The sequence below is a fragment of the Delphinapterus leucas genome, chromosome 15 (genome assembly GCF_059928025.1).
Source record: "Delphinapterus leucas isolate spDelLeu-1000000601 "Yukka" chromosome 15, BTC_Dleu_Yukka2, whole genome shotgun sequence".
In the NCBI taxonomy this organism is placed as follows: domain Eukaryota; kingdom Metazoa; phylum Chordata; class Mammalia; order Artiodactyla; family Monodontidae; genus Delphinapterus; species Delphinapterus leucas.
In genome coordinates this window covers 84,121,037-84,148,683 of record NC_143143.1, presented here as the reverse complement: position 1 = coordinate 84,148,683, position 27,647 = coordinate 84,121,037, and the positions used below count along the sequence as shown (strand labels likewise).

General features: G+C 61.0%; 1 protein-coding gene across 2 annotated transcripts; it reads right to left on the bottom strand.

Annotated features, from left to right (window-relative positions):
- Nucleotides 1-7,107: 7,107 nt before the first annotated feature.
- On the bottom strand, nucleotides 7,108-25,189 carry NPEPL1 (aminopeptidase like 1). 2 transcript variants are annotated; one of them, XM_022597366.3, is made up of 12 exons: nucleotides 24,935-25,189; nucleotides 24,056-24,241; nucleotides 23,285-23,455; nucleotides 19,354-19,443; nucleotides 18,822-18,903; nucleotides 17,017-17,159; nucleotides 12,305-12,382; nucleotides 10,053-10,153; nucleotides 9,211-9,334; nucleotides 8,712-8,888; nucleotides 8,354-8,464; nucleotides 7,108-7,739 (listed from the first exon to the last, which is right to left on the bottom strand). In XM_022597366.3, exons 1-12 carry the CDS (start codon nucleotides 25,082-25,084, stop codon nucleotides 7,620-7,622), a joined length of 1,533 nt encoding a protein of 510 aa, XP_022453074.2. In that variant the 5' UTR covers nucleotides 25,085-25,189; the 3' UTR covers nucleotides 7,108-7,619. The 2 variants fall into 2 exon arrangements, with proteins under 2 accessions (XP_022453074.2, XP_022453073.1); XM_022597365.2 differs by having other exon boundaries at nucleotides 7,108-7,833; nucleotides 24,935-25,188.
- Nucleotides 25,190-27,647: the final 2,458 nt, after the last annotated feature.

Here is a 27,647-nt window from a genome sequence, read left to right as displayed (position 1 = left end):
TTGCCTTTTCCCTAGAGATTTGGTCAGAGTTTTCCTCGTTCTTGGTGTGCTGAGTAATGCTGGATTTTTATCCTGGACATCTTGTTTGTTTGTGTTATGTGAGAAGACTGGATCCTGTTAAAAACGCCCTGGAGAATGTGGGTTTCCTTCTCCTTTTTCCATTTCCTCCTCCCCCTTCCCTCCCCCATCCTCCTGGTTCTGTTTTAGCAGCTGGGTTCACGCTGCAAGCTCCGTCTACCTTCTGTGGGCACTGGCTCCTGTCCATTCAGCTGCCAGGCTCCGGTGGTGCTGGTTTCAAATGCCCACATGCGTCCCACTCAGAGGTCAGCATGGACTTGAGTGGTGGTGTCTCAGGTCTCAGCTCTGCTGACCTCCCCAAGCCCCTGGCCCTGGGACCGAGGCCTGTGCAGCTCTGTTCCCACTGGCACCCCATCCCCCCAGCCATGGGCTCAGCAGGACTCAGCTGGAGGCTCAGGGAACCCTCTGCCCAGCTCTGGATTTCCCTCCCTCTGGGCAGCTCTCTGCTTTCCAGGTCTCCACCCTGCAACTCCAGCTGCCTGGGTCCTTCCCAAATCCTCAGCTCTGTCCCCCCTGTCGCTCAGGAGGCTCCCTGGGCTCTGATTGGGTTCCTCCGGGCTGTGATGCAGCCAAGAGGCCTCTGGGCCATCAGCTGGGGCAACTGGGCAGGCAGCTCATCGCATTTGCTTCCTTTCTCTCTGGGATAACCCTCTCATGCTGCCTGTTTTCTAGTGTCTGAAAAGCATTGCATTCTATACGTTTGTCTGGTTTTCTCACTTGCTTAAGGCAGGAGGTAACTCCAGTTCCGCCCCTCCAACCTGGCTGGAAATGGAGGTCAGACCCAGCCCTCGGGAGGTGTTAAACACTGGCTTTTTGCTTCTTTCCCGGCAGAACACCCCCTCCCCCAACCCCGCAACTGCATCACCATGGCCGTCGCCTGCTGGGCAGCCCAGAGCTCCTCTCTAACACACCCACCCGTAAGACTGTGGCTTTCTGGTGGAATTCCTGCCACCCCAAGGCTCCAACCACTTTCTACTGTTGCCACTCTCCAGTTTCTTCAAATTGTTGCCTTGCCCGCCATGGGTCTTCCACGGCCACTGGCGCCGTCGGGACCCTCTCCAGGTGGACGTTTTTAACTGACGGCTTAAGGGCAGCTGAGTAGGGCACTGGGGCAGGTCATGTGACCGGGAAATGGCAGGGGCAGTGCAGGCAGGGCCGCAATACCTGTCCCACTCGTGCCCTGCGGGTGGCGTCCACGACTGCAGAGGTGGCGATCAGCTTTTAGGGCCAGACACCTGGGAACCGTAGCCCCTAGGATGCTGGCTCTCACTGGCCCTCCTTAAACCTGGCCTCCACAGCAACTCGGTTGATCCCAGCCAACACTGCGTGTTGACGTGGGTTCCCTTCTGCGCATGGGAGGCGGGGGGCAGGCTTCTGGTGACCTGCAGCCAGAGGGCTCTCTTGAAGGTGTCAATTCAACCTGCCTCTCACCGGCACAAAACACCTCCACGGCTCCCCTCGCTCTTCGAATAAAAACTCCGCTCCAGCCCGTGGCCCGCGAGGCTGTGCCTGCCCGTCACACTCCCCCCTACCCTCTTCCCCACACCCCTCTCTCCCTTCCAGCCTCGCTGGCCTCCTTCCCGCTCCTCCAGCTTGTCACGGCCTTTCCCACCACAGGGCCTTTGCACACGTGGTTCCCTCTGCCGGAAATGATTTCTTCCATCTTCTGCATCATTTAATACTCACTCATCCTTGCAATCTCAGCTCAGATAGCACTTCCCCAACTAGCCCTCTCCCCAGGGCCCCCTCTTAGAGCCGGGCCGTCCCCTCTGCTGTAACTGTCGTCTGTGGGCTGTTTATTTATAGCCCATTTCCTTGCCAGAGCTGGGGAGGAAATGGGGCTGCCTTGTCTTCCATCCACAGGAGGAAACGGCGCCTTCCTCGGGGGGGCCCCAGCAGGCTGGTGGGACTGTGCTTTGCCAGGCCCTTGCAACCCTGGCTGACGACTTGCCTACACACACAAAAGAGCCCTTGACAGGAGAGAGAGGCATGGAGGGCCCCCGCCCTGCACGCGGCACCTTCTCCAGGTTCCCAGGACAGCTGGCAGGAGGGAGTGCAGGGCGCTTGCCTTCCGTGCTGTCTTCTTGGCTCGGGCGCAGACGATGGCAGCTCCCACGTGTAATGGGGTCCCTCTGCCGTGACGACTCTCCTCGTGCAAGGTGGCCGGGCACCTCCTGTTGTCATAACACCAGGAAACCCTGATTTCGGAGACCTGCTGTACCTCCACCTGGAGCACCCCTTCCCTCCCCACCTTCAGACGGGGAAACCGAGGCTTGGGGGCCGGTGAGGGGCCGGGACAGGCTGGCCGTGTCCACCGTCCTCCTGTGCTGAGCGCCCGCCTTGGGCAACTTCACAGTAGCCTCTGGGTGCTGGGAGCACAAGGACCACAAGCCTGATGCCCGCTGGCCTCTTAGGCCTTAAATGATGCTCAGGTGCGCTGGGGCAGGTGGGAGACGTGTGCGCCGGCCCAGGTGCAATTCCAGAGCTGAGTGAGGCCCGGGTGGAGGAAGGGCGCACAGAGGGCAGAGGGGGGATGCTGCCTGGTGAAGACCCCAGACTCCCCAGTGGCAGGATCCTTTGTCACCCTTTCCTCCGGCTTCGGGGACTGAGGGGCCCCAGGTGAACACAAGGGTCATTCAGCCCATCTTAGCAGGGAGCCCTGGCAGCCAGGTGGGAGGGAAGCTGCCCCATGCCCCTGGCTGGTTTGTTTCTCAGCATCGTGTCTCCTTTCCCTCCACCCTCAGGAATGTGTCTCTGGTCAGGACCGTGGAAGCATCCGGCAAACACACGGGGTGTTACACAGACGCGGAGACACGGGGCAGCTGGTCCAAAGGCTCAGCCTCGCCAGGAGCGAGCCCGTGTAAGTGTCCCCTCTGCGCGCCGGGCACGGGCGGGGGCGGCAGTGTGCGGGCTTTTCCTTGTTTAGGCAGCACTTTCCCAGGCGCATGGTGTCCCTAGGACACAGGTAACTGGCTAACCGGCTCCAGCTCTCAAGCCACAAAACAGGCAGGGCTGGGGTTTGAACCCAGTTCTGCCAGCCCGGAGCCCGTGAGCAGCACACTCAGCATCCGGCCTCTCAGATCACAGGAAGCCAGAGGGTCCAGGGCCACTTGACAGATGGGGAAACTGAGGCTCAGAGCCCGGGGCCGCACGCACAGCTCCGGGGGCATTTGGCCAGTGACGGGCCCTGTGAACTGGCCGCTTCTGTCTGGCCAGGCTCGGCCTTGAGCATCTGTGGACTCACCTCCTTCTTCCATGGACGGGTGCCTACCGCGAGGGCTGCCAAAGGTCAGAGGGCTCTGGACGGAAGGCGGAAATCATGCAGCAAGAGCCCGGCCCCCTGGGCTTGAATCTCCCGCCTGCCTGACACACGCACGCGCGCGTGCGCACACACACACTGGCTTCCGTGCTCCGGGGTAGGAATAAGATAATGTGCCCTGAACGAGGCAAATTGCTTACAAGATGCTATTCTATTAGTTGCTAATGACATCTCCATGGTTGGTACAAGAAAGCGAGTGTCTGAGGTGGGCTTGAGGGCCACTTCCGGCCTGTGAGCCGCCTACAGCTTGGGCCCCCTGGGTGCTGGGGGCAGCCCACCTCCAGCTTCCCACAGGCCAGCTCTGGCTCCCCAGCTAGAAGCTGGCCCCCCCAGGCTGCAGGCTGGGAAGGACCCCACGAGAGGAGTGCGTGTCTCACGGGTGCATACAGGTGGCGCTTAATAAAGATTGCTGGCCGAGGAAGCCGCCTTCAGGCCATCCCCACGCTGGACCAAACACGCTCGCGGACGCCACAGAAACTCAGCCAACCCATTAGAAGGAAGGGACAGTCAGGCATCTCAAGGGAGGCCACGGTCACGGAGTTGGGGAGACTTTCTAAGCTGACTCGGGGAGGGGGCAGGGGGTCTGAGCCCCGCAGAGTTTCTCACGCAGCCAATAGGAACTCACGGTTTCAAACGGAGGCCCCTCGTGTTTGAACTATGCTAAATGCAGGTGACTGTGAAGCGGGGCCTCTGGATTCTTGTCTCTTTGATTTCCTGACTGAAGAATCCTCCCTGGACTCATCCCCAAGGCTCACAGGACCACAGAGAGGCCCACCGGCTGGAAGTTGATAAGGGCCCGTCCCGCCCTCACATCCCTGCCCCCGGCCTCAGATGACGCTGCTGGGGCAGACAGGGGGTCGGTGGGGCAGGATGGCACAAGGCAGCCCCCCGCCCCCGGGCCCTACCCGGGGGCCTAAGGCCCCATGAGCCCGCCTGGCTCGGGTGCAGGGCTGAGCGAGCCGCTCGCGGGTTGACACTGTCTCTCACGTGCGTGCGTGTGCCTGGTACTTTTCCAAGGGCTTTTAAACGCATTATCTTGCTGGAGGCTCATTTGAGGCGAGGCCCCGAAGCCAACTGGAGAACAGCTAATTTACTGAATCCCGAATGGAGAGGAAGCAGAAGGCGGCGTGTGTTTTTGCTGAATCTCAAACCAAAGCAACCTTTTGTTAAAGAACAAACAAATAAACAAACTGCTGAGCATCAATTTGCCAGGGAACAGTGTGAACAGAGGCTCTGGGCAGGGCGTCCTGCAGCAGATGCCAACCCAACCAACGTGGACTGGGGGAGGGGGCTGGTGGGGTCGCGTGGATGTGCTCCTGGGGGCCCCGAGAGCTCTTAGGGGTGCATCAGTGTGCACCAGGGGACAAGGTTAAGCCTTCCAGGGAGACCACAACTACCGGCCCATCGGGAGGTACTGCCAGGGGCCGGCTGGGGAAGGGGCCTCCAGGTGGGGGGGCCCCTGAACAAGGCAGGAAAAAGGGGTGCATTTTGGGTGCAGGGCCAGGCTGGGCCTGAGTGGAGGCTGCATTGCATATGGGGAGAGCCGGAGAGCGTTAGAGGTTTCGTTTCCCTGAACGTCCATCTCGGGCCCATCCGAGGCAAGTTCCCTGACCCGGTCACCTTGGGTGACACTGGGTCTTCCCGAGCCTGCAGACGTCCCCAGGGCCTGATGCTGTGTCTCCTGCACAGCCCACTCCCACAGGTCCTGGGACGTGGACCGCCTGGCCTTCTTCCGCAAAGCCACAGTCCGGCTGCTGCAGCTGAGGCCGGCGGAGGCCCTCACGGCCAGCCCGGCGGCTGAGTGGCGGGGTGTCCAGGAGTGGCGGCCAGGCTGTGACCAGAGCCGGGGCTGCGGCCAGGACATGGAGCTGGTCATCTTTCACGACAAAGTCAGCCCCCGGAGCCTGGACTTCCTGGCAGGATACGGGTAAGGCTCCCCCGGCTCTAAGAACCTGCCTCGTGCCCTGGGCTCTTCAGAACCTTCCGGTCCCTCCTCACCCTGCTCCCCAGAACTGCCCCAGGAGGGCGGGGGGGGGGGGGGGACACAAGCCCCTGTCTGTTCCCTTGGCCTCAGAAACATACCAAGACGGTGGTTTACTGTCTGTCACACAAGCCACTAGCAGAAAGGGACATTCCCACCGTCCTGTCCCTCATTCCTGTCTGCAGGGTAATAACGTGTGTCGCTCCACAGGTGCCCGTCACCCCGCCCTCCAACCCCAGGCGGGGGCTGGAACCCCAGACCCACCCACAGGAGGCCTCGGGGGCCGTGAGCGGCTAGCACTCGTGCCCCTATACAGCTGGGCTGAGTCGGGGGCCGTGACTCCTCTCCCGGGACAGCGGCGCTGACGGCTGCCCCCACCCAGCCTCGTCAGGCTCTACGTGTCGGTGGTGATGGTCGCGGCCAAGTTCATCCACGAGCACTTCCCCGGCATCGCCCGGTCCATCATGTACGACCAGCTGCCCGACGTGGTCCGCGTGCTCGGGCTCTGCGCTGCCGTCTTCCCGGTCCGCGAGCTGGGCTGGAGCTGCAGCTGGAGCAGAAGCTACTGGCCAGGCTCAGCTTCCTGTACCACTCGCCCAAGACCACGATCAAGTGGACGCACCGGCGCCCGCCGGCCCCCAAACACCCTGTTGCCGGGGCTCCAGAGGGGCCATGGGAAGCAGCCGTCACGTCCTCAGGCCCTTTGGCCTCGAGAAGCAGGGTCTTTGCCTCAGCCCTGGGTCCCCCTGATGCCAAGCCCTTGCAGCTGCTCCCCAGCTGAGTCCCCGGGCCTGAGGCCGCCTTTGTGCCCGCACAAGGGAGACTCAGTTCCTCCCCGGCTCCCTGACCCTGCATCCTGCAGCCTCTGCGGGGGGTGCGGAGGGGGGGGACAGTGCCAGCTGCCTGGAGGAGGAGCTGGGCCACCTCGGTGATCTCTGGCTCCTCCAGGGCTTCTCGGGGGAAGCTGGAGCGAGCTGCCTACTTCAAGACCATTAAGCGCGCTAATGACCCGTGAAGGCTCCTGGCCCCTCCGGCCCCTGCGCCTCCCTGAGCTCACAGCGTGGCCCGCCGAGCGCCCTCTGACCACTACTACTGCGACTTAACACGTGGGCCATGGTTTTCCCAGTCGGGGCTGTGCCCACGGCAGGCAGTCATTAAATACGTGCTTGGGACCAAACCCAGAAAGAGTCACCTTGACTGTCAGGGCACAGCTGGGGACGAGTGTCCTGCAGCCACGTTCTCGCCCTCCTGTCCCCGGCAGAGGAGGCGTGGGCAGCCGCCTCCATGCCGGGTGGGGCCCGAGTCCCCGATCTCCTCCGCTGGGCCCAGGTCAGGGGTCTCCCTGAAACCTGGCCAGACTGGGCCCTTCAGCACCTAAGAACATGCCCGGGGGGGACCTGCACTTGAACCCGTACAACACTTGTCTCGTGATGTGCTCGGGGGGGTCGGGACAGCCTTCCCTGCAGACTGCAGGTCGTGGGAAAGCCCTAAGAGCCCGAGGAGTCTACACTCTGAACTCTCAGATCCAAGATGGCCCAGGCTGTGTGCAGGCCTGGACCCGAGGGCCCCAGGGTGCTCATCTGTAAAAACGAGGTTGACAAGCTGCATCTCAAAGCCAGATGCTGGTTTGGGAGAAGGTGGTGGCATCCCGGAGCCTCAGGCCCATGGGCAGGGGTCAGGGTTGCTTTCTAAAACGGGCTGGAGAGAGAGTGAGACGGAGGCAAAGATGTGATGTGGTTCAGCCATATTTAATTCCACCCCCAGTGAATTCTAAGGGGCCAGAGTAGAGCTTCCTCTTGCTCCATAAAATTGGGTCACCGAAGTAAGTCACCTCCATCCTTTCAAAGGGCAGGGCTGCCTGGAGGCAGCGGCAGCCCTGGCTGGAGCACGGGCCTGGGCTCTCTGTAATGTGGGTGCCACACGCAGGGCCCGGGCTGGAGACTGGGCCACGGCACCCACCGTGGACACAAGGGCCGCGCAGCCCAGAGCGTCAGGGCCGCGCACGCATCCTGGGGCCCGGGGTCGTGCGGAGGCCCCAGCAGGGAGCGCGGTCTGCAGAAGCTGGCGGCGAATCAAACAGAAACAAGCCCACTGCTGCCCGCACATCGCTCCCCGGGGCCCCCGCCAAACCCTGAGCTGCCTCCTAAGCGTTACAAGAAGGAGCCCTTTCCGTCACCACGACAACTAAAAACAAAACAAACCAAAGTTCATCTTAAGGTATAATCTTCCAATTGCTTACAATTAATCAGTGCAAAGTGAGGTAAAGAGCCCAGCGCCGCCGGGCGGGGCAGCCGCGTCACACGAGCCTGCGCTTCTTGGAGTCCCTCTCCGCATCCTCCTCCTGGGCGTCCACCTCACAGCCTAGCGGGGACACCAGGTTCAGCAGAGGGTCCTCAGAGGCCCGGCCGAAGAGTGCCAGCAGGAGAGCCACACCGAAGCCCGTGGCCCGCTCACCCTGTGGGCGAGGGCAGTGGAAACACGTGCGGCCGAGCCACAGCCGCTCGGCAAACCGCAGCTGGGGTGTGGGTGGGGACTCCTGGCTCCCGGACCAGGGCGTCTGCCCCCCAACATGCCCCACAGCCCCCTTCTCTGTCCCACTACACTCCGGGCCGGTGGGCAACGGGCTGGTGGACACGGCCCTGGGCTCCCTGCCTCCAGCCCGTCTCCCTGGGGTGGGAAAGGGCGAGACCGAGGGCCCTGGGCCTCCTGCCGAGGACGGGTCGGCTGGGACGGACTCCACGGAGCAGCCACGCTGTTCCCAGGGATGAGGAGGCCAGAGGTCAGGGGGACCACAGCTGGCCGTGTGACCCTCACACACAATGTTTCCGATGAGCTCAGCCTGCAGCTTTGGAGCCAGAGAGGGGCTCTGGACGCAAGAGAGGGTGAGGAGGGGCCGGGGAGGGGAACAGAGCGGCCAGCCGGCCAAGCGAGTCCTAACGGGGGGAGGCGGGGGCACCCCCGGGGCCCGGACTCACGGCGTGCACGGGCGCAGCGATGTCCAGGTGGACCCAGACCCCGGGCCAGTCGAAGCCGATGTGCGAGGCGATGAAAAGGCCGGCGCAGGAGCTGGGGCCGTTGTCCCGGTCCTGGGGCAGGAGGACGGCCGTGACCCTTTGGCACCCGCTCCACCCCACCGTCCGCAGCGAGCGCGCGGGGAGCAGCAGACAGTGACCCCAAGGGCCGTGCCCGTGGCTACGGGCTCTGCCTTCACGCCGGGCGAGGGGGCGCCGGAGGCAGAGCCCGGATCTGGGGCCTCGTAGGGGGTACCCTGACCTGCCCTGCTGCTGCTTCTCGGGGTCGCTCTGACCCCGCTCCGCCCTGCTCCACACCTACCGCCACTGAGTTCTTCATGTCTGCCACGGCCGAGGTGAACTCGCTGAAGTGCAGCTCCGGGCAGTAGACGAGCGGGTGCACCAGGTCTCCGCACTGCCGCCCGGCCTTCATGCAGGCCGCCTCCCACTCGGCGCTGTTGGTGAGCACTGCCGCGTGGTACTTGCCCGTGGCGATGCCCTGGGGACGTGGGGAGAGATGGAGAGAGCCGGCGGGGAGGGTATCCAGGTCGGGGTGGCAGGGAACACCCAGGACAGAAGAGGGACCAACAGAAAGTGAGGCAGCAAGACAGCGAGAGAGGCCTGAGCGCGGCCACCTGGGGGACGGTCCCTGTCCTGCCCTGACGTTCCCGCTGTGGTCCTCGGGCCCTGCGCGCCTGCACCCCCACGGAGCCCCATGGGCCAGCTCCGGCCCCTTACGAAGATGAAGGGACAGCAGACCCCGCCCCTCTCAGAGTCAAGGTGGCCTCCGGCTCCTCGGGGGCCGCTGCTGAGGGCCCCACCTGAGCTCCGGTCAGCGTGGCGATGTCCAGGATGATGTCAGCGCCCAGGTCCTTGCACGCGTAGGACACGCCATCCGCCAGCACCAGCCTGCCCTCGGCGTCCGTGTTGTTGATTTCCACAGTCCTAGGGTGCAGCCGAGACCCCACTGAGAGCCCCTCCTTCCTGTCCCCGACAGAAACGCAGCGCCAGGGCCACGAGCAAGGGGGTCCGGAGCGATGCCCGCCCCACCCCCCCACTCCCGTGCCTCTGTTTCCTCATCTGTCAGATGGGAGAACAGGGTTGCCTGGGTAAGTGAGGGGAGGCAGCGCCTCTCGGGGTCACCCTGGGGACAGGCGCCCGTGGGAGGGCTGGGCGGGCGAGCGGACTCCGCTATTCTGAACCCTGGGCCACCTGCTCCGCCAGAGGCTGCCTGCTGTGACTTTCGAGTGTCTCCTCCTGCAGCTGAGAAGGAGTAGCCCAAGGGCTGATCTCAGGGAGGAGATGCAGGGAGGGCCCCCCAGCTGGGGGTCTGGGGGTGCAGGCTTCAGACACCCGAAGGACAGTAAGCCAAAAGGTCGGCAAGGGCCTGTCCCCCTAAGGCAGGGTGGGTCCCAAGCCCCTGCGGGGCGCCCGACACCTCGCGCAGCGACACGGCCACGCTCGCGGCCACCCTGGGACCAAGCGGCGCTGCCCAGGTGCTCCTGACACAGGGCGTCCTCCCCACTGCGTCTGGCCCTGGCCGGGGTGAGCTGGGCGTGGCCAGGGCTGCCAGCCGAGTCTTGGGAAGGGCCACGAGTTCCAACAACAGAGACAACGTGAGGGGGGCAGGCACTGTGAGGTGGGCGGGCGGGGTCGGCCTTACTTTCCTGAGTACAGCAGGTGAATGTCGTCCGGCCTCGTGGCGCTGGGTCCCACCGAGTTTTCAGCCAAGCAGAACACGGCATGGAGGGTGTCTCTGAAACCCTGTAGGGACAAGGGCGGAGGCTCCAGGTACAGTCTGGGGGTGCCGGCAGTGGGGGAAGGATGGGCCGGAATTCCCCTCTGACCCACCAGGACAGCGACAGACAGACAGACAGGCAGACAGGAGTCCAGGGAGCGGCGAGCACAGCCTCCGGCACTCCCCGTGGTCCTGGCGGCGGGCTCTAGACCAGGGGTCCGCCACCAAAGTCCGTGCAATGCAGCGTTGAGCCCGGAAGCGGGGCTGTGCGGCCGGGTTTGAGTCCCAGCCCGGCCGCTCCCCAGGGGCCTCGCTCAGCCCTTGTCTCCCGCCCACACAGGGTGGCCAGCGGTCACAGGCCCTCACCACACAAACCTGCCGATCTGCGGGCTTCTGAGGTTGGCCTTTTGTCTCTGGTGTTTCCTTGTGCCTACCCTCAGGTCGTGTGTGCTGTCCCTGCCCGGTGGAGTCCACGGGGACACAGTGACCCCCGCCCCCGTGTCCCACCACAGAAGCCCTTGCGTGGACTCACCTCCTCGCTCCCATTCTCACCACACTCACCTCTGGTTTTAGCATCTGTTGGTCATTCTCACCTGAGACAATTACTACACTGCTGTTTGCCACATGGTGGTTTTCTATTTCTGTCACTGGTACAGTAGGCAACCGGGATTCTGCTGTGAATAGATGACTATGCCTGCCCGTGTGACGTGGGGATACTTATTCTATTCTGTGGGTTACGATCCGTCTCCGTCGTTAAGCGTTTCGAGGCTCATATTGAGGCCCGCTCCTTTCCTTACAAAACCAGTTACAAGCGGAGCCTCCAGGCTTTGGCCCCTGCGGGGTGGGGACCCTCAGCACCCCACGGCAGCACCCTTGGCGGTGGAGGGTCCAGAGGGTCCCGAGACCACTCACGGCCGCCAGCTGATGAACTGGCGTTAATTGCCAAGCAGCTCCCTGCACACAGGACGGGTCTACCTGCTGGGGCGCCTCCCGGCTGGCTTGTCCGGATGCCAGGACAGACCCTGCGCGGGCAGTCACCCGGGCCCCTCAGCAAAGACTCCGGGCAGCGCGGCCACGTGAGCTCTCCAGACACTCCCCCACGAGCTGACAACAAACAGCGGCCGCCCGCGGCTGGGCCTTTCCCCTCGCATCCCTGTCGAGCTCATCTACTGAGGGGGCGGGCCCGGCTCAGCCCGCAGGGCCCCAGGCGGGCAGGTGAGCTGGGTGTGGCCCCCAGACCGGGCCTGCGTGTGCCGAGCAGGGCGAGGGGACGAGGGCCAAGACCCCCTCCCCACCCCACCCCTGGCTCCGCGGGGGGGGGGGCACGCACTGCTCCTCGGGGGTCGGTGCCGTGGCCGCAGCTCTCCCTCCTAGGGAGGACCCCCGGCACCGTCGGGACGCAGGCCGAGCCCTCCTTCCTCCCGGACTTCCTGCTCCCCTCTCGGGGGCAGAAACTATTTGCCAAAATCTTTTCACTGGACGTCCACCCCATGGGAGCCACACTGCTCAGGTGGACCCTGTCTGTGGGGAAGGAGAGCTTGTATCTGGTGACACGAAGGGCTGGGCTTCTCAGAAGCGCCCGAAGGAGCCACACTGAGAGGTAAGTGGCCCTGGACAGCCGGTGTGCGCCCACCCCCCTTTGCTGGATAAACACCCTCTACAACTCCAAACGCCGGGGAGCAGCCACTGCTGCTGGCCCCCTCAACAGGGCTCCTCTGGCTCAGGAATCGGGTTCCAATCGTTGGGCTCCACGAGGCCTGGCGTGCCCTGGGTGGGGAGTGCAGGGCCCTCCGGCTACCCTGGACGTCTGTGCTCAAAGTGGCCACCCAGGCTACTCCAGGGCCGACCCCGGGCCCCTTCCTCCAAACAGCACCACGGCCCTCCCCAGACCCCGACCCTGAGCACCGGACCCCGAGTGAGGGCGGGCAGGCCGGGTGGGCAGTCTGCTCCACGGCACCCTTCCCGTTTTGGTCCGGACGGGCGAGGCTCTCAGAACTCAGCGGGGACCCGTGAAGCCAGACGCGCAGGCGAAGGTGACATGCTCGGGTGGAGGAGCCCGAGGGGCCCAGGGCTGGGGTGCAGAGGGAAAGGGGCCAGGGGGCTGCAGAGGCTCAGGAAGGACGCGCGGGGGCGCTCTGGGGAGAAGGGCCGCGAGGGGAGGATGGGGCCGCACCCACCTGCTTGACGGCGGCTCTGAAGGCCCCCAGCACGGCCGCGGCGCCCCCGCAGTCCCTCTTCATCCCTGGCATGGTGGTCTGTGGGTGGCACAGGGGGACGAGAGAGAGGTGAGTGGATGCTGACCCCCCAGTGCCAGGGCCCCCGCCGCAGCCCGTACATCAGGGCCCCGGAGGTGCAGGACCTGGTGCCCACAGAACCCAGGAAACGCCACTGGTCACCTGGGGTCCCCTAGAAGCAACGGGAAGCAAGGGCTAAAGATGCCGGGGTGCCTCCGGCTCGAGCAGAGCTTTGGGAGTTACTGAAGGGAACTCTGCGAGGGGGGAGGGGGAGGGGGAGACGTCCAGAGCTGCCGGATTCGCCGTGACCTGGCTCCTGGCTAGGCCATGACCAAGTCCCCCTACCTTGACTGCCCCGTCCGGGTTAATGGGAGCTCTTCCCAAATGTCACCAGTCACTGTGACATCACCAATCCCACCCCCACCCTGAGGATACCTGCCACCCGCCCCAGCTGGCGTCTCTGGGGTGACGGGTCTAATGGGAGGATCACTGGAGACAAAGGCGCCCTCCGGCCACAGAGGCAACACGATTTTCTTTAAGCTAGCTGAGAGCAGCTACGCATTTTTACATTCCATAGGTTCCCAACACTAACTGACAGGTTCGTATTTTAAATTAACAACAGGTCATCGGATGTAAGGATTTGGGATCGAAAGGTGCCAAGAGATTTTTCTGAACCCTTATTGGATTACGTGAGCCTCGAGTTTTAATGGAAAGTATCTTTAGATATAAACGGAGCTGCTTTTACAATTGAGTGAAAATGACTCAGCTAGTGCTACTGAAACCAAGCCATCTATTTTGACCTAATCTGCAAGAAACCACAAGATTGTTTAAATGGAAAAACAGGGCCTCAGACCTAGAATCAAACCCCTTGCAAAATGGCCACACAGAAAACGGCTCGAGATGGTCACTGAAACCCCGTGATCCCCCGTCACGGGCAGAACAAATGTCCCACCAAAAACGCAGCTCAACTGACTGTGTCAGCTTCTCGGACCCCACCCGTCGTTCCTGTTTTTATAAGAGAAACGGTTTCCATGGTAACGCCTTGGTCACTGGTAGGCTGACACTTGCACCAAGGGGGCAGGGGCAGTGATGGCTGGAGCCGTGGCCCGGGGCCCCACGGGAACTGGCGGTCACTGGATTCATTTCCAGGCCTTCCGGGAAATCAGGCACTGCTCATTTCACTCGAGTCTTCTTGCTGGAGCAGTAAATGATTCACTTTTCAAAATCTCAGCCGTGGGGTACAGCCGTTCCCAACACTGTGATGAGATGGAAGGTGCCGGGAAGGCCCTGCTCTCTCTCCCCGACGCCCGGCAGTCGGTCACGGCGGGTCGGCTGGAGCCCAAGTGGGAGCGGGCGCTGAGTCTTTCCCGAGCTCAGCAAGCCTCTCTGTTCTTGCAAACACCATTGTACTTGGAGGAACCACTGACACATGCTGGGGATCTAGACTCAGGTATCTGCAGACATTTTCCCCAAAACTATCAAAGTGAGCCTCTCACCTCCAGGAGGGCACCGGGCATTGCTTGGTGCCAGTGGTAAAATTTGAGCTGCCAAGCAAAAATCAGAATTTTGGAAAACTTGTATCTGCCTCCACGATGGCTTCCTAACACTCACCTTTTTACATGAGATAGACGGTGATATTAACGAATGTGGTTTTGAAAAATATTATATAATGAAATGTGTCAAAATCTGGAGGTTCCACATAACTCTGTGAACAATATTTTCCAAATGACCCACATCACGTGTGATATGATAAAATCATACATTCAAAGTTCAAGACAGACCCCGCAGGTTTCAACATAGCAGAACATCAAAGCTCACAGACATGGTTTCAGATTCCATATCGTAACTAACCTTTCAGAAGCTCCCACCTGTCGAGTTTTGGTGTAATAGCAAAGAGGAATGTCCTGAGTTACCTGAAGAGGGTACTAAAATGCTTCTCCCTTTTCTAACTACAAAAGCACTGGGGCCAGATTTCCTTTCTGTATCTCAACGAAAACAGATCACAACAGACTAAATGCAGATCACAGCTGTCTTCTATTAAGGCACACATTAAAGAGCTGCAAAAAAGTAAAACATTGCCACTCCTCTCGGTAATTTTTTTTCGTTTTGGAAAATACAGTTCTTTTCATAAAACTGTATTATTTACAATGGTATGCAATGGGGTCATATTGTTATTTTTTAATGAATTAATAAATATCTTAAAAATTTCCCAGTTTTAATTTCTAGTAGGGTAAATACCAGCAGACATCACCCTTATAAACAAAATCTCTTTGGAATCAATACTTGTTAAGACTGGAAGGGGTCCTGAGTCTAACACACTTGAGACCTGTTAATTCACGCTGATCCTGATTTGCCTTGAAAACCAGGGTTGTTCCTGCAAAACTGGGAGAGGGTGCCACCAGCAAAATGACTAATTTCCAGGAAGCCCTGCTTCTCACTCCCGCCCTCCAACAAGCCACCATCCAAATGAGCCTGAAATTCTGCCCCCCAGAACTCAGGGCAAGAGCCCCCATCAAGGGTGTGGGCGGGGAGCCAGCACCAGGTGCAGCTAGAGGGGCTCACCATCGGCAGAGAATTTAAAATGGTAATAAACCGACCAGAAGTCAGTCTGCCTGTTGTCATCAGTGGAAAAATATTCCTCCTGCTGTTGGCTGAAGCGAGCCCTAATCACATGAATAAAAGCTTCAAGTCCACCTGTGTTAACTCCTACAACACTGACTCCAGCAACACTGTCCCACATGGATACTCATCACTGCCGGTGGCGCAGACTCCGCGAGGTGCCCTGGTTCTGAGTCGGGCTCCGGAGGCGGCCGGCCGGTCAGCGTCCACAGCGCCTGTGATGGCGAGTTCCTGCCCTCGGATGGTGCGCTCGGAGTGAACCCCAGGGAGCAGCGAGCCTCTTTGCTGCCCTCAGTCTCGGGGAACCACTGGAGTCGTGGTGTTTAAAATGTTTTTACTCCACAGACGTCTGAAAGCTGCTGGACTTGATCTCAAAGGACCGGAGACACGGATGCTATACCAATTTGGGGAGTTTCTTGGGAAATGGGATTCTTAGCAGTCTCTGCCGAGGGACCCTACTGTTGGAGACTTTCCCTGAGTATTTGTGTATCCGTTGCTTCATGGGATAGAAACTCTTCAAAATTAAAATGAATTGTGTTGTTTTGGATCAACTATGAGTGAACACAGACTGACCAACCTGGTACCTCTGTCTAGTGAACACAAAGACGTGAAGATGACCAATTTCGATAAAGTCATTGACAAATCCCCAGAAGCTAAGGCCTGACAGCAGTGTCTGAGGCTGGCATACATCACCACGAGAGAATAACGTGGAGGCATCAGTTTTTTCCTATCAAAAATGACATTAATGCTATTTTCTTTTTTTCTTTGGCCGCACCTCACAACATGCGGAACTTCCCTGAATAGGGATCAAACCTACGTCCCCTGAAGTGGAAGGTGGAGTCTTAACCACTGGACCACCAGGTAAGCCCACATTAATGCTGTTTAAAAGTGTTAATGGATGACTGTTTTCTTTATTTGTACTATAACATTCATTTTTAATTTTTTATTGACATGATAATATGTATGGAATTCAATGAAAGGGAATTCACTACTGGTGTTTGGTTTTTTTAAACATACATTATTTGTTTCATTTCCCGATTAGTCCTGAAAGTAATTTTGTTGTTTAGAAGAGGAGGGATGTTAAAAAAAAAAGATCATCTACTCTAGGTACCAAATACAGAAGTGCAAAAAGGAGCAGCACAAGCCCTACCCTGAACAGCAGCTGACCCTGGGGTGTGACGTCAGAGGAGCGACAGGGAGTGGCGGGACCGGCCGCCAGCCGGAGGAAGGAGGCGCACCCACAGGAGCAGCTGCCGCTTAGCTCCAGCAGGGCGCCCCCAGGTGCCAATGCACGACCAGCGCTGCCAGGTCCCCTGAGGTTACAAAAGGTAAGAGACCCAGTCCCGTGAGAATTCTTCCTGTTTTTAAATGCTGGTAACTAATTCGGATTTTAAAACACCATCTGGGCCAAGAGGACGCGTCTGAGAGCCACGAGGGCTGCCAGTCGTCAATGTCTTCCCTGCGCGAGCTTAGCTCGCGCTCAGCCGTCTAAAAGCTCCCTCTCCGGGATGGCTGACTCTCCTCTTCCAGTTTCCCCCTGGAGCCCAGCCCGGGCCTGGAGCACCTGCATGTGGGATGAGCAGATGAAGACACCTCTCCCCCTGCTCCTGGTGCAGGGCAGGCCCCTGGGCGTGAGAAGGGGCCGCCCTTAAGAGGGACTCTGGGACTTGCAGCCTCCCAGCAACGCTCCCAGGCGCCTGGCTCCTGGGCCCAAACTCCCCTCCCTTTAACCAGGGCATCTGCTTTCCGAAGGTCTCGTGAGAACCACCACTAAGCATCCTCTTGGGGGACCTCAGACGGTCGTGGAGACGGTGGGCGTCTCCCCAGGCCCCTTCCTTCTTCTCCTCCAGATTTTCTGTTTCCGGCCTCCTGTCTGAAGTGCGGGCGTGAAATCGTCTGCCTCTCGGGGGACTGGGCCCCACGGCCTCCCCACTGGACGCCCCGACTCCGAGGCCCAGGAACCTTGCTCCTTCCTCCGACGCCCGAGAAGGGGCCCTCCCACCCGGCCCCGCCCGAGCCCCAGCCCCGCACCTCACCTTCCCCTTCATGCTGAGACCCCCGGTGTCATAGACGATGCCCTTGCCCACCCACGCGATGGTCTGGGTGGCTCCGACCGGGGTGTGGCTGAGGACGGCTAGGGCTGGGGGGTGGAGGGCGGCCTTGCCCACACCGTAGATCCCTAGGGAAAGCACAGGACACGTCAGTGAGGCGCGGGCTGGACCCAGCAGAAGACTCCCGGAAGCCCCCCAGCAACACTGCTCTCCCCCCGAAGTAGCCACTGGCCTGTGGACGTTCCTCCCGGAGAGCTCCCTGCCCCCTCCCGCCCCCTCCCGCCCTCTCCCGCCCCCTGGCCGGTGTGGGATAGGGGAAGGCAAATGAGTTCACTGCCCTGGGACTGCAAATGAATTCTGCACGAAGTACTGTGAGGCAAGAAAACCCGCTGAGAAAAAAAATATTGTACCATTCCCAGAAAGACGTGAACAGGATTGCAGAATGAAGTGGTTTCTGGATAATTCTGCAAGGCCGCTCCAGCCCCTGCCTGCCCTCCCTTCCCTGACCTCTCTGTGCACTCAGGAGGTACCTCCCTTTCCGACCTCGCTCCCACCACTGCCTCACTGTTGGTTCCTATGCCCTATCTTTCTCAAGAAAACTGTGGCTTGCTGTGGGCACAGCCCATGCCTCACAGTCCCCCAGTAATCGAACTGCACAATCGTAGCAACCAGGATAAGGGGCCGTAATAGCTGCCTGGCAAACTGCTACTCATCCTGCAAGACCCGCTGCCAACGCCACCTCCTCCGTGAAGCCTTCTGACTGAACGGCCTCTGCCTCCACTAACGTGTGCCCACAGACTCTGCCTCTGGGCATTCACGATCGTGTGGATCCCCTCCCCGAAGTGTGTGCAGGACGGCACGTCTCAGTGCCTCCGGGTGTGGCAGAGATGACAAGACCACTTCCAAGATTAGGTGACAGAAGAAGACCTCGCCTCTATGTTGCTCTTTCTTGTCTCTTGTTCGGAGACCTTGCTCTGAGAGAGGTAGTTGCCACGTTGTAAGTTGCTCAAGGACAGGCCCACAAGACAAGGAACAGCCAGTGGGGCCCAGAGGCCTGCTGGCAGGGCCGTGAGTGAGCCCTGCTGGGAGCACGCGGCCAGCCCCAGTGGGGCCTTCAGATGACCGCAGCCTCGAGAGAGGCGCTGGGCCGGACCCAGCTAAGCCACGCCCGATTCCCCCCCTACAGGACTGCAAGACAAGGGACACGTGTTGCTTTCGGCTGCTACCTTCTGGGGTAATTGGCTTTGCAGCCTCAGATAACAACGACAGTGACCTTCCCAGCTCCTGTCCTAGTCACCGCACCTCAGTGCCTGGGAGTTGGGGGAGGACAGGCCTGGCAATGAGGAAAGGCTCTCTGAGGAGGTGGCCAAGGCGTGCAGGGTAAGACGGCCCCGTCGTGAGACTGTCTCGGGGGAAAGCATCCCAGACAGAAAGGGCCGCAAGTGCAGGCCTTGATGTAGACGTGAACTTGTGTATTCGAGGAACAGAAAGGCCCTGCTGGGTGAGCCGGGGAGCCAGGACAGCAGCACGTGGGAGGCTGCAGAGGGAGTGGGTGGGGGAGGCCTTGGATCCTGAGGCTTCCAGGATCTGAATCAGAATCTGAATCGCTGCCTCCTCTCTCCCCCACAGATGGTCTGCTTCCCAGGGTCTGGCCTCGGGGCTGCACACGGGCTGGGTTCCTTCAGAGCGAAGCTTGGGACGACACACCATGCAGCCTGGTGCCCCCCTGCCACCCAGGTACCCCGGGCCGCTCCTGAGGCCAGGATCTGTGAGGACCAGCCCCCACCCACCTCCAAATCCTCTTGTCTTCAGCTCCTCGTCCCGGATAACGGTTGGGACGATCCCCAGTTCTTTTCCAACTTTCTTAATCTCCTGGATGGGTTCATGGAAAAAACAACAACACACAAACACGTGAAGACGGCTTAAATCAGGGCGAGGCCAGGGCCTGGGCCAGGGGTGAGCAGATGCCTTACGGTGGGAGAGGGATGGGCTGTGATGCCGTGGCTTTGACTCTTGGCTCTGAGCATGATTAAACCCAGGAGAGGCGGCTCCCCCTCCAAACTCTGCGATTTCCTGCAGCCCATGGCTGGAGTCCTGCTGAGGGGCCTTGGGGAGGAAGCTCTGTCCTCCCTCCACCCTCAGCTGAGGCCTGGGGGCCCCTCGGCTCTGGGTGGACGGCAGGACTCTGCCCGCAGCAGCCCGCGGCTTCCCCAGACGAGGTGCAGAGACTGTGGACCATCCCCCCGCAGCCCTGGGTTTCCTGACTCTCCTTGGGGTCTACCGACACCATCCCAGTCCTGGCAGGACCCCAGGGCTACGAACCTCGAGGAAGGTGTCTGTGTTCATCTCATTGCAGGGCGTGTCCACGATGCGGGCTGCCAGCCGCACGCCTTCTGTGGCGCTTGTTAAACACTAGGAGAAACAAAAGGCCGTCACTGGGGCCCTGGGACCAGGTGGAAGGCATCCCTCCTCATCCAATGGCCAGGGGCCCAGAGGTGTCAGAGGCACATGTCACCCGGGAGAGGTTGCAGGGCTGCCGCCAGGGGAGCAAGGGCAGGTAGAAGGGAAGCAGAAGTTTGTCCGTGACCCTCCAGCCGTCTACATAAAGTCCAACGCAGCTCCAGAATCACAGAGGAACCCTTCAAGTCTGGCATCCTGCCCGGCCTACCAGGGGCCCACCTTGCTTTCTAAACCTCATCTCCTGCTACGTATGCCCCTCATCCAGGTGGCAGGTGGCCCTCCTGCCTGCCTCTGAACACACATTATGTCTGGCCTCTGCCAACGCCCTACCCCCTTCTCAGGAGGAGGTGTTGCCCTCTGTTATGGACTGAATGTCCTGAAGCCCTGACCCTCAATGGGGTGGTATTAGGGGGCTTTAGGAGGTGATCAGGTTTCAACGAGGTCAGGAGGGTGGGGCCCCACGATGGGATAACTGCCCCTAAGAAGAGGACATAGCGCGCTTCCCTGGTGGCGCAGTGGTTAAGAATCCGCCTGCCAGTGCAGTGGACATGGGTTCAAGCCCTGGTCCGGGAAGATCCCACGTGCCGTGGAGCAACTAAGCCCACGAGCCACAACTACTGAGCCTGTGCTCTAGAGCCCGCGAGCCACAACTGCTGAAGCATGCGGGCCTAGAGCCCATGCTCCGCAACAAGACAAGCCACCGCAACGAGAAGCCCACGCACCGCAACGAAGAGCGGCCCCCACTCACTGCAACTAGAGAAACCCCGCGCGCAGCAACGAAGACCCAATGAGGCAATAAATAAATAAATAAAATAAATAAATTTATAAAAAAAAAAAGAAGAGGACACAGCAAGAATGTGGTGGTCTGAAAGCCGGGAAGAGAGCCCTCACAGGACCCACCGTGATCCTGGACGTCCTAAACATGTGCTATTCAAGCCCCCCGTCTGTGGGCTGTTGTCATGGTGGCCTGAGCAGACCAAACGACTCCCCTTCTGTTGCCAAGATCCCAGCTACGCTTTGAGGTACTTCTCAAAGGCCATATCCTCCAGGAGCTTCTCTGGATCCTCCCAATGGAGAAAAGGTCCCTGGGCCCGCTGGGGAGGTGTTTTTCTCACGTGGGCCCCATGTGAGTGTCACAGCCCCCCACCCTTTTTCCTGGTCGTCTGATGTGACACTGCTCTGGCCACAGGGCCAGGAGGGAAGGACACAGACAGACCGGCCTTGGGCACCGACCCAGTGCCCAAAGGGCAGCAGGAGCCTGCCACCGGCCACCACGGGAGGCACTGCAGAAAGGGCACGGCACACGCAGAGGTCATGCTCATCCCCTCTCCCCTCGGCTGTCCACGTAGCAGGAGATGAGGTTTAGAAAGCAAGGTGGGCCGCAAGCGTCAGCCGTGACGCTCAGCTTTGCCTCCTGCCCCACCTGGCCCTCCAGCACCCACCTCCAGGGCCTGGCTGCCTTTCCCTGTGCAGGAAAGAGGCAACATCAAGAGAGAGGCGCAGCGTGGGTCTGGCGGGGGTGAGGACGGCACCCCGTTCCTCACCGCCTCTTCCAGCGCCGCAGGGACCGGGAGGGCAGGCTCCGGGCCCACAACGGCAGCCCAGCCACCTCTCAGGCTGTCCCGAGGCAGTTAAACCCTGGAGCCTCAGAGGCAGAGACTTGACAGCTCAGATGCGAGATGTGCCGTGTAGCCCCCGCTGCCTGTCAGCGGGCTCTCCCCCAGGAGGGTGAGGGTCTCTGTCTGTGGGGCACCTACTGTGCACCAGGCTCCACACTAGACTCTGAATTCAAAGACGTCCAAGGGACGCCAAGTCCAGCAGAGAATCACAACACATTGTTCCATTAGATGCCACAGAGGAGGAGGGTAGGAGAGGCCACAGACACAGGGTCTAAGTGGTCCCCGTGGTGAGGAAAAGGCCAGCCGGGGTGTCAGAGACTCATGTGCTCACGATCCAAGACAGAAGAGAAAGAGGGCTGACGGACGGTGGCCGCGGTTTAAGCCTGGCTCTACCCCATGCTGGCGTGGCCCCGATAAGTCACTTAATATCTCTGAGGCTCAGTCTGCTCAACTCTAAAGTGGGGAGAGTTAACAGAACCCATTTCACTGGGCAGTTGTGAGAATTAAGCGTGTGCGCACACGTGTGCTCGGAGCAGCGCCTGACACCTGACAAGCACGCGCAAAGCGCTGGCCCCTGCCTGGTTGTGAGGCAGTGGGAAGCGGAACCGGAGGGGGGAGTCTGGAGGCAGCGAGGCCAGTTAGGAGGCTGCCGCCATGGTCCCAGAGAACAGTGGGGTGCAGGTGGGCAAAGTAGGTGGGATGTAGGGGCCAGGGAGACCCTTCATCACATACAAAGCCGGTGCGGGGATCATTATGCACAGGACCAGGACCCTGCCCTCCGGGGGCTGGGGGACTCCGACTCCAGCGCAGGGCACAGAGGCTAAACTCAGATGCGTAATGTCCGGTGCAGATGGCTCTCGGCTGGCAAGAGGGTCTGGCAGTGTGGGAGAGGCTGGGCTAGCCAGGATGGCCAGGCCTCCCCGAGGAAGGGATGCGGGCAGAAGCCGGACTGAGACCAGGCAGAACCAGAGCCGGAGGGGCCCTGGAGAGGGACCCTGGGCAGGACTGGGCTTGGTGAGGCCAAGGGACAGCAGGAAGCCAGTCCCTGTGGCTGAGGGCAGGAGGAGAGGGGCTTGGAGGGGCTAGAGGATGCTCAGGCCTCCAGCCCCAGCCCAGACCTCAGAAGGAACTCCCTGGAGCTGGAGGGAAGGAGTGATCATTGGTGTCCAACTGCAGGCTGGAACCCAGGGGCACTGAAACCACCCAGAGAGGAGGGAGTGAGGCCAGAATGCTCCCACGGTTGGGGGGCGGGGGGCGACCACAAAGGGAACGCGGAGAGGGCGGGGCAGGCGGAAAAGGTACGGGGAGGAGAGAAGGCTCAGGCTCCCGGCTGGGCGGGTGCCCTTCAAGGAGGGATGACCAGTGCTCAAGTCAGACAGATGTGGCCCTTGGAAAACAATGTCAGGAAGGGGGTGGGCGAACTCCATGCTGGTGGGCTGAGGGGGGAAAGGGAGTTAAGATAGGCAGAGCAATCGGACCATGGGAGGTGAAGGGAAGAGAAAAGAGGAGCTGTCTCAGGACGGCAGAGATGAGGCACATGGTCTCCTCCTGGGGGAAAGAATCCCGGTGGAGGGGGAGCAGTTACAGACCTGGGGGCACAGAGCGGATGAGGGGCTGCTCAAGGGGCCGGAGACAGAGCGCCGGGTGAGGGAGGGGAGGGGAAAGGACCACCTGAGTCTGGCGGTTGGAGCGGGGGCTGCAGGTGGGGAGGGTGAGACCACAGCACCACTGGGCTGGGAGGGTCACCACGGGAGGGAAAGCTGGCATTCGGCCCACACGAGGACTTCTAGGTTGGAAATCACTTCCAGCCTCGCCATGCCTCAAAAGGATCAAACGAAGGAGGATCAAATGAAATAACATATGTAAAAGCGCACCATAAAGGGTAACGTGATACATACACGGGCAGGATTATCAGTTTCAAAACATGGAAGCGCCTGGCGCGGGGTAGGTGCTTGACCAACACTGGCTGAATAGAACCGAACCCTGAGAACGAACGAGACCACCCTGGGGAGAGGGAGCCCGCTGCCCGGCTTTGGACAGGCCCCGGGGGCCTTCTCGGGAATGCCAGCAGCCCTGTCCTGTCCTCCCAGGGAGTGGGAAAGAGAGCTCTGCCCAAGCTGGGGGGCGGTGGGGAGTGCGGCACGGGGCCCCAGTCTGAACTTCCAGACACCCACTTGCAAAGTGGACACTTCCACTGGCCCGTTGTCTTGTCCCACCAGGAAAAACTCCACTGTGACGGTCTTCTTCTCCGGGCGCCGTGATGCCCCCGAGCGTTGGGTGAAGAGTGGGAAAGCGCGGGCCAGGGCACAGGCCGAGGCGAAGGCGTCTGACCGCTCACAGACCATCTGCAGCACAGAGAGTGGAGCTGTGGTGAAGGGGAGCGAAGCGGGGTTGGGCCCGGGGGATGGGACCCAGGGCCCAACCCATGGGAGCCGCCATCAGGAAGTGCTAGGGCCCCAGAGCTGGGTCAGAGGCCACTGTGGAAACAATCTGGACGGAGATGCCCCAGCAAAGCCATCATCCCAGGGGCCTTCCCCGGAATCACTGTCCCACGATGTGAGAAGAAAACGTCAGCCACCAGATGGGGTCAACTGCCTCTCGAGACAGGAAGGCAGGACGTGCAGCGCTGCACAGCGGACGCAGGCTCAGGAAGCCTGGGTCTGAGTCTCAGGTCTGCCACCCAAACTGATCTGGGGTAGACCGTTCCGTCTCGGGACCCTCGGTATCCCCGGCAGCGGTAAGGCCGGGGCTGCACGGTGCGGTCGCGGCAGCATCATCCACACCGGGGATACCGTGGGCCGGAGTGCTCTGCGGTCCGGAGCGCTCTGCGGTCCGGAGCGCTCTGCGGTCCGGAGGGCTGAGCCACAGGCCCCGGCCAACAGGCCAGCACGCAGCGACCCGAAGCTCGGGGGCCCGTGCGGGGCCAGCCCCTCAGAAGAACTCACCAGAATGCACCGATGGGTTCCCGGCGGCAGGCAGGTCCGCACGAGCCGGGTGACGAAATGCGCGGCCGAGGGGCTATTGTGCCGGCTCACCCTGGAGGGCAGGGCGGCCACGGTGGCGTAGTTCAGGTAGAGGGGACAGCTGTCCGTGGGGCTGGGGTTGAGCGTGCTTAGGGCAGCCTGCCAGAGCTGCATCAGAAGGGGAGACACAAGACAGACACCAGCCTTTACAGGGCCGCCGGCCAGAGCCCTGCGCGCAGACGCCTGCCTCACTTGCTAAAAGGGCACTTTTGCAGCCTCCCCGCGGCACCCAGGATCCCTAATTAAGAAGTGTCACATCTCACTAGATAAGCGCTGTGTGCGTACGCTGGCACGCGTCCACCCTCGTGGGATTAAACAGTGGGGACTTAAACGGCCAGGCTGGAGGCTGCTCTGCTACAAACGCTGGAAACCTGCACTGGGGTGGGACGCAGCCAGGTGCCCCTGGAGGGGGGCGGGCGGCACCGCCACAAGGGCTCTGGAAGGTGGTGTCAGGGCCGCGCAGTCTGCCGGGGCCCGGCCCCTCGAGGGCAGTTCCTTCGCGCCTGGTCGAAGGACAGGCCAGCTCTGCCCACGAGCCTGCGGCCCGGGTGGGTGCGGGGCACGCGCGGCCTCCGGGCGGGGCTGCTGGACGGGAGCCCGCTCCTCTGCTTCCTGGGAGGCGGGCGGCCCCGGGCCTCGCCGGCCGGCCTGGCCTGCTGGGCGCGCCCGGGCCGGCGGGCGGGCGAGCTGGGGGCGCCGGGCGGTCGAGGCGGGGCCTCCGCGGCCTCCCGGCCGGCCCGGCCCCGCCCGGCCTCCGCTCGCCGGCAGGGCGGCGCATGGCGGCCGGCGCGGCCCGCTCACCTCCTCGGTGACCCGGGGCAGCAGCTTCCCGCGGACGTGGCTCCAGGGCACGCGGTGCAGGTGGTGCAGCTGCCCGAGCAGCAGCAGCGGCCGGCTCTGCGGGTCCGCGTCCCCGGCGCTCGCCTGGAACTGCAGCCCCACGCTCGCCATCTTCGCCGGCCTAAGCCCCCTGCCCCGGCCACCGCGCCCGCCGCGCTTGGGCTCCCGCTCCGGCCGGGCCTCGGCGCCGCCCCGGCCCTGCCCGGCCGCCGGCCCCGCCTCCCCCGCCGCTCCGGGCCGCTCGCGAGACGTGCAGGGCCCGCCCGGGGCGCGAGGGGGCGCCGGGCCGGCGGGGCGGGGGGCAGGCCCGGGCCGGGCGGCCCGGGGCCGCCCGGACCTGCAGGCCCCGGCCCGGGGCGGGCCCCTAACTCCGCCAGGCCCCGCACCGCAGGCAGTAGGCCCAGGCCCGGCCCCACCAGGCCCCATTCCCGGCAGGCCTCAAGCCCCGGCAGGCCTCAGACCGTGGCAGGCCCTGACCCTGGGGCAGGTCCCGAGGTGGGTCCTTCCGTGCTAGTGAGGAAACACAGCTCTCCAGACGGTACTTCCGGGAAGGGGTCCCCCAGCCCCGGCAGGCTGCCAGCGGACCCTAGTGGACCTGAGCTCCAGCAGGTCCTGAGCAGACGCAGGCCCGACCTCAAGGCCACCCCAGCCCGTCCACCAGACCACAGTCTAGGTGGGCCCTGAGCCAGCCCAGCCCCGAGGAGAGGCAGGCCTCCCAGGGGTCTCTGAGCGGCAGTGGTGGTCCAGCTGGACCCCTCCCGGAGCCCTCGCCACACCCTGTCGCGTTTGGGCTGGCTGGGTGATTCTTGGATTCGGGCCAGCTCCCAGTCGCACGAGGACCCCCTGGCATGCTAGGCAGTGTACATAGTCCCCTTCTCCTTAGTGGGTTCCTGAACCTTTGTCAGACCCCAGTATTTGCCAGGCCTGTCCTGGATGTAACGAGGGCACCGGGGACTGGGTGTCCATTCAGGTTGCTGCTTCTGGGATGGCCAGTTATGAACCCAGGCATCACCTCCCCAGACCACCCCTTTGCGAGAAGCTGTCCCTGCAGCCTCCCACCGCGCTTAGGGAGAGAGGAGGGACAGCCAGTGGTTTACAAGACCCCTGAGCCCACCCCTCGCTGAGGAGGGAAGGCTAGTGGAGGGGCCCCTAGAGGGTGGGGGGGCACCTGGTGGATGGTGAGTGTGCCCGGCTCCCACTGCGGCTCAGGTACGAGGGTCCGGGGGTGGGGACCCAGTTGAGGAAGCTCTCCCAGGAGTCATTTAAAGATAAACACCTGTCACTCCATCCCATCCACATCCTGATTGCTCAAGGGCCTTTGGTTGGCACCCCTCTCTGCTACCTCAGCTAGTTCCATGCACCAGTCCTCTTATATTTAGAGTTTTCTCTTCATAACCAACCTTAAAAAGCAGCAGAGCCAACTCTCTAGTGTGGCAGCCAAGCGCCACGGCCGCTGACCTCCCAGCGTGTCCCTGACTCCCTGACTTGTGACTTGCGCCACCCACGCACGAGCCACACTCCCATCTTCCCTGTCTGCTCCCTCCACGTCTGTCCCTGGCACAGGGCAGACGGCCCCAAGCATCCCACGGACTAGAGCCTCTTTCTTCAGGGCCTGGCACAGAGCAGCCCTCAGTTTCTGACTGAGTGAAAGGAATTCCTTCGAAACCCTCAGCTTTCCCGACACAAAAGTCAGCGCTAATTGGATCTTATTTTCCTCAAAAGATTTTACAGCAGCTGAATGTTTTCACACATTTGTAAAGGGTACGAAGAGCATGTATGAAGATCTATCACTCTTTCTTCTGTTTGCAAATATGCTGCAGACAGGCGTGTGGGGCACTTGGGGGCGGTGGGGAGGGCTTCCTGGAAGGTGAGGGACGTTAAGCCCTGCCCTGATGGATGAAGTAGGACTTATGCAGGCTAACGGGTTGGGATGGGACGGGACGGGACGGGACGGGGATGGGGGGAGGCACAGACCCCCGTGTCCACGGGGCTCTGAAACCAGAGTGTAAGAGCAGCGGGTTGCCAGAGACTAGGGAAGGAGCGGGGTCAGGGGGACCAGGGAGTCTTTGATTCAATCCATAGACTTTTGCAAAGTGAGGGAGGATCTGAGCCGCATTTCAGAAAGCCAGATCTGGCAGTGTTTGTGTACAGGGAGTTGGGGGGCGGGAGGGGGGCAGAGAAACTGCTGGTAGACCATCTTTCCCTTTAGAATTCTTCCGTATTTAATAATAGACTGAATAACCCCGATGGCCCCGAGAAAGGGTGAACAAGATGATTAAATGCAACCAACATTTATGGAACACTTACGTACACAAAGCAAGAGAAAATGGTAGATGCTTGTTAGAGGCAGATATTCCTGCTTCTGGTTTTAAGCCGTCCCTGAATCGAAGGGATCCAGACTAAACAGAACATTAAGGAATGATTCCACTTCAAACGCCCGCCAATTTCCTCAAGATGCTGCTTGTGACAGATATGACTATATTCCAGGAAAGTACTTTCCCCTTTTCACTGCAGACTCTGCGGACTTCAACATAAATAAGACAGGCCCCACTTTGTTTAGATAAATTTTTATGAAGGTATTAATCCTGAGCTTAGTATATATTTCACTGTCAATGAAAAATTCACCTCAATTTAATTTTCTTAAAAGATGAAAATTTAAAACAACTTACCAGGC

Coding starts and splice junctions, on each gene's coding strand:
- NPEPL1 (XM_022597365.2), bottom strand. CDS start 25,084: ATGGCGAGCGTGGGGCTGCAGTTCCAGGCGAGCGCCGGGGACGCGGAC. Junction 19,444..23,284: donor TGGAAGTGTCCACTTTGCAA/GTGGGTGTCTGG, acceptor TGTTTCTCCTAG/TGTTTAACAAGCGCCACAGA. Junction 18,904..19,353: donor ACACAGACACCTTCCTCGAG/GTTCGTAGCCCT, acceptor GAACCCATCCAG/GAGATTAAGAAAGTTGGAAA.